Raw genomic sequence first — 12,103 nt, forward strand, 5'->3', positions numbered from 1 at the left:
TCATCGCTCGCCTGGAGAAGTTGGTGCAGCAGAGCAATGCCTCTGTGGAGAAGTCCACTGGTCTCATATTTCGATCTCTGTGTGAGAATGAGAAGCTTCTCAAAGAGCTCCACCAGAAGGATCAAGAGGCCGCCCACTGGAAGAATCTGTATGAGCAGAGCCATGCGTTGGTGCAGAAGCTGTTGGGCGAAGTGGAGCAGCTTAGGGATGAGAAGGCTGAGGTCCTCGTCAAGTACAAGAGCCTGGTTGAGGATTCGTATGCTGCTGTGAAGGAAGGTCATGAGGCGACGAAGAAGCAGATTGAGGATGCGCTCGCCCACCAGCCGATCAAGAACGTTGCTGGAGTGTAGGCAGAGAGCTTGAAGCGTGTGTTTTTTTGTTGCGTTGGGGCATGTGGCCTTTTGTACTTACATGAATCTGTAAAGCATTTATGCGTTGCATTGTCCTCGTGTTGTTTCGTTCATTGGTACATGTAGATGACTAGGCTCTGGGCATGGATGTCGCTTGTTAGCGTCGGTCGTGAAGTGAATACAGCCGCGGTTCTGTACCAGGCAGCGACATGAGTTGTGTACTGACAATGGCGTGGACGTTCGTGGTACTGTTAAGGGTCATAGGCACGGGCGTGAAGCGCTAAGAGGCATGTTGCCGTATAATATGGAGTCACGCTCCCCTGTGTTTTTGTTCCGAGTGCTTCCGTCAGACTCTATCAGAAGGAGAGGGACAGCCGGTGAGGCATAGCTTTTCATTACGCACAGTCACGTTCGTTTCTTTAACCCAGCGGAATGGGTTGAGACGCCAACACTTTCTTGATGTTTCGTATATTACTCGATAAAGGCGTGGACTCGATTAGATGGAGAGGCACGGGCATGGTGTGGTGTTATATAGAGTCACGCTCGTCTGTGTTTGCGTTTCGAATAATTCCGTTGACTCGATCAGATGGAAACCCAGCGGAAAGGCATTGTTTGGTCTTACTCACAGTCACGTTCGTTTCTTTAATTGCGGAAACACAGCGGAAAGGGTTCAGGTGTGAACACTCACTGTTTACTCGGTGAGGCACGGAATGGCTTGTTCGAGAGAAGCTGCTGTGGTGTATTCTTTGCACGGTGGTGGGTCCCAGGAAGTGACGGCGTGGTATTGTGAAGAGTCACGTTATGTTGTTTTCGTGTTCCAAATGATTCCGTTGAACCGTTCGCAACGGCAGCCATATCCGTGCAGCGCGAAGAGGCATGGTTATGATTTACCAAGAGTCACATCCGTGCGTTTATCACGGAAACCCAAGGGTTCGACGGGCGTTCCCTAAGTTTATTGTTGAAACAAAGCGGAATGGGTTTAGGTGTTAACGCTAAATGTTTACTTTGCGAGTGGCCGGTTCCAGAGTCGAGGTGTTTAAAAGCGTAATGTTTTTAAAAGCCACGACTCTGTGTGGCGCTTGTTTTATTAGAAGCACGGGCGTTAAGTGACTACAGCCACGGTTCTGTACCAGGTAGCGACATGACTTGTGCACTGATAATGGCGTGGACGTTCGTGGCAGTGTTAAGGGTCACAGGCACGGGCGTGAAGCGCTAAAAGGCATGCTGCCCAATAATATAGAGTCACGCTCCCGTGTGTTTGTGTTCCGAATGATTCCGTCGACTCGATCAGACGGAGAGGCACCGCCGTTCAGTGCACAAAGGTTCTTTAATTGGGGAGACCCAGCGGAATTGGTTCATATGTGAATACCCACTGTTTACTCTGTGAAGCACGGAATGGCCTATTCGAGAGACGCTGGTGTGGTATATTCTTCGCACGGCTATGGGTCCCAGGAAGGCACGGCGTCTCATTGTGTAGAGTGACGTTAGTTTGTCTTGGTGTTCCAAATGATTCTGTTGAATCGTTCGCACTGAAAGGCACAACTATGAAGTCAGTAGAGGCACGGTTATGCGTTACACGGGGTCACATTCGTGTGTTGATTGCAGAAACCCCACTGTTCGACGGGCGTCCCCTCGTATTCGGTGTGAACGCCGCTCCGGAAACCCAAGGGTCCGACGCGCGTTTCCTCCGGTGACGCCGTTCTGGAGGAGGTGGAGGTATTTAATAGAGTGAACGCCATGTGTCGGCGTTGCGTAATCCAAAAGGACCGACAGCCGTCTCATCCGTCAGTGAAGTGAACGCCGCGTGTCACCGTTCCATCGCCCGAGGTCAAGAAGCAGTTATTTAAGCCGAGCGGCGTCCGCCACCACTAGACATCATCCTGCTTCTCCCTCTTTCGCCGGCAATCTTAGGAAATCACCCATCTTCCTCTTTTCGTTTCTGACGTTCCCCGCCATGGTTCGGCACAAGATAACTACTTATGCGATGCTTACTCCCGAGCGTCGCTTTCAGTTGCAGGAGGACATCCGTTCGAGGCACACCGCTCGGGTCGCAGCGGGCATGACTACGGACTCGCCGGGGCCGGAGGAGATTGGGGAGGTGGAGGAAGTGGAGGGGGATGCGTTGGAGCTCATGCAGGGAGTTGATCCAGTGGGGGGAGATGTGATGGAGGAAGAGGAGGGGGTGACAGGGATGAGGAGGACGACGTGGAAGGCGTGGACGAGGATGACGAGGACGATGAGGAAGGCATGGACGAGGATGAGGAGGACGACGAGGAAGGTGTGGACGAGGACGACGAGGAAGGCAAGGACGAGGATGAGGAGGACAACGAGGAAGGTGTGGACGAGGACGACGAGGAAGGCGTGGACGAGGACGACGACGAGGGAGATGACGAGGACGACGAGGAGGCTGGTGACGAGGAAGACGAGGACGACGAGGAGGCTGGTGACGAGGAAGACGAGGCGGAGTTCTATCTCGGTGAGTCGGCCTTGATGGCGGAGCAGACCGCATCCTGGAGTCCATCCAAGATGAGGCGTATGTGGAGTCCAACCGGCGCTTCCTCCGGGAAGAGCAGGCGAAGACCGATGTGCTCTTCGACGAGCTGGATGCGGAGTAGGAGGTGGAGGCCAACGACGTCGATGTCAGAATGGAGATAGTGGACATCTCCGACGACGGGGAGTAGTGTAGTTTTGTTGGTAGATGTTTGCTTTTCCATGCTTTTTATGCCTTTCATGTTTTGTGTGTCTGTAAAGGTTGAACAATGTCAAGCAATCGTTGTTGTCAGAACGGAGACAGTTTCGTTTCCATGTCAAGCAATCGTGTTTTGTTCTTAAGTAGTAGTACTACCCCGTCCAAAATAAATGTGTCAACTTTGCAGTACAATTCACATTGTACTGGTTAGTATAGAGTTGAGCGAATTAATTTGTGATGGAAGGTGTATGTTTTATTACAAATTACAGTTTTAAGTACCATATTTGGGTCGGAAGGCGTATGTTTTATTACACTGTATTGTTTTATTATAGATTGCAGTTTCAAGTACAAAATAAACGTCTCAACTAGGGCACATATTTGATTCTAGAGATTTCAGTGTGGTTAGATTTGAATATGGTTTCAACATGGTTAGATTCTAGAGAGGCACTCAACAACATGCACAAAAAAGCCACTGATGTGCTTCTAACAAGCACCATCTTGCATGGTCTTACCGCAAGATGGGATTCGACATTTATCCAGGACATTCCGGGTTTTATAAGTGTAGAAAGAATTGTTTTTCACTTATATGTTGTGTGGCAGAGGCACGACAATTACTTTTGTGAGAGGCATGAATGTGCCGACGGAACGGGCACGGTCACGTATGAAATAGGTGCAAGGTGGTCCCTAATGTCTCCTTAATGTATCATCTATACACTTTACTGTTACAAGCACGATCGTCGTTCTTGTTGAGGCACGGAGGTGAAGGATGGAGCCTTTGCCTCTGCGATAGTCACGTCCCATATTAAGAAGGAAGCAAATCTTCACAGACCCGATACGTCGGAAGCTGGCCGTAAGGCACGCTCCTGCCTCTGCGTTTTCGATGACGTCACGTTTAGTGCCAATGGGGTGGACGTAATGCTCGGTTTGCTGATGTTTTTGTTGTCAGCAACTTTCTTAACATGTTACGCCCGACAGAGGTACGGTGTTACCCGACGTAGAGGCATGCACGTAACTAACTGGAGGCACGGAGACGTGATTCCATGGGAGGTACGGTCGCGAAAAGGATCGTTATGCAAGGACGTGAAGGTGTGCCTCTGCTTTAAAGAAGCTTTCACTGACACATTTTCATTGTGGGGGGCATGGACTATGAGCTCCATGTGTTTTCGAAGGCATTAGGCCTCATTAATGAACATATCAGAGAGAAGGTGAATCTTTTGGTTGACGTCTAGAATGTTGCGTAAAATGACGTGAAGCCAAGTTACGCATGGTCCCCTTGGTATCAGGGGCACATAGGCACATAAGTGCCTATTGTGGTGCACAGGAAATAAACTTGTGCAAAAGACATGTAAACTGCAAGCAAACTACAAGGTTAACTGCGACACAAGCAAACCTAAATTTATAACAAGCAAAACGCAGTCTTGAGGGAAAGCAAATCTAATGAGAAATCTAGAATGTTCTAGATACTTTTGTTGGCCGGGACCATCTCCTTCAGTAGTCGTAGTCGCCACAGGACCTAGCGCGCTTCCTGGTCTGCTCCTTGTCGAGTTTTGCCCGGCGAAGCCCTTCCTGGATGATACTGAGGCGGCTCCATATCTCGTACGCAGCGTGAGTGTCCTTTGCCGCGTACTCGATGTTCCTCATGGACAGGGGCATGCACGCCCAGAGGCTGCGTTCTGCGTTGGTGAGCTCTACGTTGTGGACAAGGATGCCTGAGACGTCCCCAAGGGAGTCCAGAGGCTTGGTAGCTGTAGGCACCCTCCATTCCTTCTGGATGTAGACGAAGTGGGCGATCTCCAGTCCGACGCGGCCAAGCAGCTCTATGTCGCCGTCGATGGAGAAGCCAACAAACGTGTATGTGGGGTCCGCGAGGAAGTTGTCGAACTTGGTGCAGTTCTTGTCGGCCGCGCTCAGTTGGAAGAGCTGCACCGGATGATCCTTGCCGACGGAGAGCTGGACGAGGGCATGTTTCTGATCTTCGCCATGGTCGTTGGTGTACTTCACATCAACTCCGACGATCTTGTGGCGCTCGAACTGGAGGTGTCGCTCGAACTGCTCAATGGTGGTCGCCGCCTTGTGCAAGTCGTTGGTGTGGATCACGTGCAACTTTGTGTTGCCGTGGGCCTGCACCTCCATGAATTCCCTGGTGAATCCCATGGCCTGGAGCAGTTGGTCCTCCTCCAATCTGATTTTTCGTGGGAAACAATGAGTGGGAGCGCAATGGCGATTTCTGTTCTTTGTGTGTGAGAAGGCCGCGACGGGAGTCTAAATTTAAGGGCGGGGAAGTGTCCAAGGAGTGCACGATCTCACTGTCGACGCGGTTGTGCACATCGTGGGTTCTGGATCGTGGTTTTTCTTTATAAAAAATAAAAATAAAATCAGCAGTTATATTTTTAACAACCGTCGTATCTCCAGCAAGTCGTGGAGATGATCGTTGTCTTTCGTAGTTTGCTGTCAAATGTTAACTTTTACAATCTCGTGAGGCATGCAGTTATATTTTTAACAACCATCGTATCTCGTGAGGCATGCAGGGGCAGTATGTAGAGGCACAAGTCTCTGACCAAGAGAAGCATGCTTCAGGTGGCAGCTTTAACTCTCAGACACACGAGCGTGGTACATTTATTGGGAGTGGCAATTGTTTTCAGTGATACATTCGCTGGTAGGAGCAGTGCTATGTTTCTTCAGAGGCACTGTTGTGTGTCAGTGTTGCAACTGACGCTACGAGATGGTCAGAAAGAACGAGAAGCAACGAGAGGCGTGGTCATGCAGCCGCAAGAAGCACTCATACAACTAGAGGCGAAACAAGAGGCACAGATACGATGCTACGTGATTGCACGGATGTCTATTCGTGCTATGGTGCTACGTGAGGCACGGGCACGAACAAATAGCCGTGCACTCAAGTACATGTGCAAAAAGCCACAAATGTGTTTCTGAGAAGCAGCGACCTCCATGGTTTTACCGCAAGGTGGGATTCGACATTTATCCAGGGCATTCTGAGTTTTACAAGTGTAGGAAGAATCGTTTTTCACTTATATGTTCTGTGGCAGAGGCATGACTATTACTTGTGTGACGAAGGAATGTACGTCAAATGTACATGACGCGAGGATTGACAATAGGCGTCCGTTACTATTTTCCCGGAATGTTTTTGAATTAACTGCGAGAGGCATGAATGTGCCGACGGAATAGGCACGGTCATGCCTGAAATAGTTGCAAGGTCGTCCCTAAGGTGTCCTATATGCTTTACAGTTACAAGCACGGTCGTCGTTCTTGCCAAGGCACGGAGGTGAATGATGGAGCCTATGCCTTTGCGATAGTCACCTCCCATATTAAGAAGGAAGTAAATCTTCATAGACCCGATACGTCGGAAGCTGGCCGTAAGGCACGCTCCTGCCTCTGCGTTTTCGGTGACGTCACGTTTAGTGCCAGCGGGGTCGACGTAATGCTCGGTTTTCTGATGTTTTTGTTTTCAGCAACTTTCTTAACATGTTACGCACGACAGAGGTGCGGTTTTACCCGACGAACTGGAGGCACGGACGTGATTCTAAGGGAGGTAGGGACGCGAAGGATCGTGATGGAAGCACGTGAAGCTTCCATTGACACATTTTCATTGCGGGGCCATGGCCTATGAGTTTCATGTGTCTTCGAAGGCATTCGGCCTCATTAACGGACGTGAAGTCAATTTATGCACGGTCTCCATAGCAGTGTAGGCACCGAAGTGCCTTCGTGGGTGTTTTAAGTAGCTAGTTGGTGTTATTGACGGACAACCGTGCCTCTGTAGTGTTCTTCTCTGAGGGTCACGGGCGTAAGCAATGTTTTCCAAGGAGAATAAACACCTAACTACCTCTGTATTCAAAATGTCATCGAAGGAACATTGTGCACTGCTTTTAGGAGCATTTTGTAATTGTTGTCCCTACATTTCGACACTGCATCCACAAAGGTACTAGTGCATTGCATGCTCGTCATTTTTGTGGATTGCTATGTGTACCTGCTCTGTGCGTTACGCTAATCATATAGTATCTGTACCGTGTTTATATTTTTCAGTTCACGCCAATATATTCTAATAATAGAAAACTGCAACATTGCACTGGAAATAAACTTGTTCAGAAGATATGCAAACTGGAAGCAAACTACAAGGTTATCTGTACTGTGTTTATATTTTCCAGTTCACGCCAATATATTCTAATAATAGAAAACTGCAACATTGCACTGGAAATAAACTTGTTCAGAAGATATGTAAACTGGAAGCAAACTACAAGTTTATCTGTACTGTGTTTATATTTTTCAGTTCACGCCAATATATTCTAATAATAGAAAACTGCAACATTGCACTGGAAATAAACTTGTTCAGAAGATATGTAAACTCGAAGCAAACTACAAGGTTATCTGTACTGTGTTTATATTATTCAGTTCACGCAAATATATTCTAATAATAGAAAACTGCAACATTGCACTGGAAATAAACTTGTTCAGAAGATATGTAAACTGGAAGCAAACTACAAGGTTAACTGCGACACAAGCAAATCTAAATTTAGAACAAGCAAACGACAGTCTTGAGAGAAACCAAATCTAACGGGAAATCTAGAATGGCATGAGCAATCTTCTAGTTACTTTTCTTGGCCGGGACCACCTGCTTCAGTAGTCGTAGTCGCCCCAGGACCTTGCGCGCTTCCTGGTCTGCTCCTTCTCGAGTTTTGCCCGGCGGAGGCCTTCCTGGATGATGGTGAGGCGGCTCCATATCTCGTACGCAGCGTAAGCATCTTTTGCCGCGTATTCGATGTGCCTCATGGACAGGGGCATGCGCGACCAGCGCTGGTGCTCTGCGTTGGTGAGCTTCTTCTTCATGTTGTTGTAGTAGTCGTGGACAATGATGCCTGAGACATCCCCAAGGGGTCCAGAGGCTTGGTAGCAGTAGGCACCCTCCATTCCTTCTGGATGTCGACGAAGTGGGCGATCTCTAGTCCGACGCGCTCGAGCATCTCTATGTCGCCGTCGATGGAGAAGCCAGCAAACGTGTATCCGGGGTCGGCGAGGAAGTTGTCGAACCTGGTGCAGTTCTTGTCGGCGGCGCTCAGTTGGAAGACCAACACCGGATGATCCTTGCCGACGGAGAGCTGGACGAGGGCTGGTTTCTGATCTTCCCCAACGTCGTTGGTGTACTCCACATCAACTCCGACGATCTTGTGGCGCTCGAATTCGAGGTGTCGCTCGTACTGCTCGATGGTGGTCGCCGCCTTGTGCAAGTCGTTGGTGTGGATCACGTGCAACTTGGTGTTGCCGTGGGCCTGCACCTCCATGAATTCCTTGATGAATCCCATGGCCTGGAGCAGTTGGTCCTCCTGCAACCTGGTTTTTCATGGGGAACAATGAGTGGGAGCGCAATGGCGATTTCTGTTGTTTGTGTGTAAGAAGGCCGCGACGGAAGTCTAAATTTAAGGGCGGGGAAGCGGCAAAGGAGTGCACGATCTCACTGTCGATGCGGTTGTGCACATCGTGGGTTCTGGATCGTGGTTTCATCTCCCTGGTGGTGCGGTTGTGCACACCTTGAGTTTTTGATCGTGGTTTTCTTTATAAAAAATAAAATAAAATCAGCAGTTATGTTTTTAGCAACCGTCATATCTCCAGCAAGTCGGGGAGATGTTCGTTGTCTTGCGTAGTTTGCTGTAAAATGTTAACTTTTACAATTTATCTCATGAGGCATGCTGGGGCAGTATGTAGAGGCACAAGTCTCTGACCAAGAGAAGCATGCTTGAACTGGCTGGATTAACTCTCAGACACACGGGCGTGGTACATTCATTGGGAGTGGCAATTGTTTTCAGTGAAACATTCCCTGGTAGGAGCAGTGCTGTGTTTTTTCAGAGGCACTGTTGCAGCTGTCTCTACGAGATGGACAGAAAGAACGAGAAGCAACGAGAGGCGTGGGTATGCAGCTGCAAGAAGCACTCATACAACTAGAGGCGCAAGTAGAGACATAGATACGATGCTACGTCAGGCACGGAAATGAAGTTACGTGGTTCACGGACGTCAATTCGTGCTATGGTGCTACGTGAGGCACGTGCACGAACAAATAGCCGTGCACTCAACTACATGCGCAAAAAGCCACAGATCTGTTCCTGAGAAGCACCGGCCTCCATGGTTTTGCCGCAAGGTGGGATTCGACATTTATCCAGGGCATTCCGGGTTTTACAAGTGTAGGAATAATCGTTTTACACTTATATGTTCTGTGGCAGAGGCACGGCAATTACTTTTGTGAAGAAAGAATGAACGTCGAATGTACGTGATGTGAGGATTGACAATAGGCGTCCGTTACTGTTTTTCCGGAATGTTTTTCAATTAACTTTGAGAGGCATGAATGTAACAACGGAACAGGCACGGTCATGTCTGAAATAGTGGCAAGGTGGTCCCTAATGTGTCCTGAATGTATCACCTGTAATGCTGCACTATTACAAGCATGGTCGTTATTCTTGTAGAGGCACGGTCGTGAGAGTCATGAATGTGTCGACTCAACGGGCACGGTCATGTCTGGAATAGTTGCAAGTACGAGATGGGCAGAAACAACGAGAAGAAACGAGGGGCGTATGCATGCAGCTGCGAAACACACTTATACAGCGAGTAGCACAGCTAGAGGCACAGGTACGATGCTACATGAGGCACAGACATGAACCTATGTGAAGGCATGGATGTTTAAGGTGACTGCGCCATAGGGGAAGGCACTAGGTCTTTAGGAGAAGTGCTGTGCAGTTGACAGAGGTGTATGCTTGAGCTCATCGCAAAAAACTACTTGGCATGACGCTATTCTGCGGAGCACCATAGTGAAAATTATGTATACTACTGACGTGCGGAGCTAGCAACGTCACTAAACTATTCTGAAACATACTTCACCACAGCCATTCATCGTCCATTATTATTCAGCGAATCCCTTTATTACTATCCAGAGATAAATAAACTAACCCACGTAAGTGTTTCACCTTCTTTGACAGGGAATTTTCACCACCGTCCTCTTGGAAATAATTATATGCTCAGTTACATACCATGACATAACTAAATAACAAAACTGATGTGTACAGGCTGTTCAAAAAATAGACATAAATTACTGAACTAGGAAGTATAGCCACCGGCAACGCTCTATCAGGAAAGGTCGTTGATTATCATCCGCAGTAGCTTCATGTTTCCCAATGTTGGCCACCGCTTTTCAATTGTGACAACGACAATTGAACCAGCCTTTAGCTGAGCTTCCCGGGCAAAATCTGAAAAACCGGTCACCTCCATTCTGCCGTCGGTTCGTATGGAGTACGTTGTGCTCATGTCTATTGCATCATACATCTCTATTAGGCTGATACCATCGTTTTGAGGTAGATATCCCAGGTTCATCTTTAGAAGCCTCACAATGGCAGACGGGATTCTCTGCAGATTGTACTGATATTACTAGATAAAATCAATGTACAAGGACAGAAAACATCGAAAATAGCAAACAAAACCATGGCAGTGGATCAAAACAAATATTCAATGACTAACCAGATGACCATTTATGACATTGGTGACATTTAGACGCTGCACAAAGGGTATGGTGGGGAAGTCGTCAGACTCAAACACATAGTATAACATCTGGCCAAATTGTCTGTATGAGAGGTTTACGCCTCGACCGAACACTGTTTTCCCAATGTACTCCCTCTCCGAGTCATTTAGAAATTTAAGAGCTACATGGAAAAAATAACTCATTTTCAAACAAATTTGTTTAAACAGATGAAGTCGGTATTTAAGTTTAAAATGAATGGTTAAATTCAATGCATGTGATCAAATTGGGATGATAATCAACGGAATTGCATAAAATGTTTTCAAAATAACTTTGACTGTAAGTATGTCATTAATTTAGTGGACAGGGGTAGGAGTACCAAATTATGCTGATAAACATAGTTGATAAAACAGGATGGAAGTTGGTGCACTTACCTAGTGATGGTTTGGGGAGGGGCCTGTGACCTCCTCGAGCATCACTGAGTCTAAAATCTATCTCAATGGACAGACTCCCAGTATCCAGGTTTATGATGATTAGATCTCGATAATGAAGATCGTAGTCACTAATTAACTTTTCCCAGCCAGGTCCATGAATTTTAGACCGGTTAGGTTCATCGATGATGTAGATCTCATATGACAGATCCTCGTTGGTGATCAGTACTAGATTTCTTTGTTTTCCTTCTTCTTGAAATGCTTCCTCTTTCCACCGATAGATTGAATAAGTGACTTGCTGCCTGCAGTAGCATGGCACATACTGCGCAAGAAAAAAAATCTTACCAGGCATGTATAACCAAGACAGATAGCGCTTATCATATATGTACCAATTGTTTTCAACAGGTTGCTATCATTAAATGCTTAAATGTAGGCATTCCATTCAAACAATATGGTAGAAACTTTTATTTCCTTCATCAGAAAGATACACTAGTTGGTAGTAACTGATGGGCAGCATGGGGTGGCAAACATTTCTCCTTACCAGGCATGTCTTGAAGCATCGAGGAAGATGCACTGTTATCGCGCTGTGAAGAACGCCTGACTCCAGTCCGGAGCAACCGAAGTTGGTACATATATCACATCACATGGTTTCCCCTGGAATACGTTGCAAAACAACGTTTATATGAAATTCTCAACACAAGCAAAATTTTATTATCTTGAAAAACTATTCGGCTAAACCGGCATTTTTACATAAATAGTCGTTCACAAGCAATTTCCTAAAAAGGATTTTTGATGCTTGGTTTTAAAAGCAGCTTTAGCAAATGTATATTTCAAGACAAGACAGGTAAAAAGGAGAAACAATAGTCTATCATCAGGCGGCTCAAAGGAGTGTTTGTAACATTAAAATTATAAGTAAATTGGTCGGAGCTGCACCCAGCAACAACGTCATCCGCGACCATACGCCACCGTCGCCGACGCCAACCACCGGAACATGTGTGGCTAGGTGGTATTTGAAACGGGTGATCCATCAATGTTAACCTTGCCTCCAGCGTACAGGACCCCAAATGCTATCTTCAAGCACAGACGCCGACTCCCAGTCAACAGCACCCCAAACGCCGACCTCCAG

At 47.3% G+C, this 12,103-nt stretch overlaps 1 protein-coding gene and 1 pseudogene across 1 annotated transcript; both read right to left on the reverse strand.

Moving 5' to 3' along the window:
• Positions 1 to 4,527: 4,527 nt before the first annotated feature.
• LOC141026190 (uncharacterized) lies at positions 4,528 to 5,193 on the reverse strand. The gene has a single exon (XM_073502181.1). It carries the CDS (start codon positions 5,191 to 5,193, stop codon positions 4,528 to 4,530), a length of 666 nt encoding a protein of 221 aa, XP_073358282.1.
• A 2,475-nt stretch (positions 5,194 to 7,668) lies between these two features.
• Positions 7,669 to 8,606, reverse strand: LOC141025428 (uncharacterized; annotated as a pseudogene).
• Between the last annotated feature and the right edge of the window lie 3,497 nt (positions 8,607 to 12,103).

This window comes from Aegilops tauschii, chromosome 6, assembly GCF_002575655.3.
Source record: "Aegilops tauschii subsp. strangulata cultivar AL8/78 chromosome 6, Aet v6.0, whole genome shotgun sequence".
NCBI classification, from domain to species: domain Eukaryota; kingdom Viridiplantae; phylum Streptophyta; class Magnoliopsida; order Poales; family Poaceae; genus Aegilops; species Aegilops tauschii.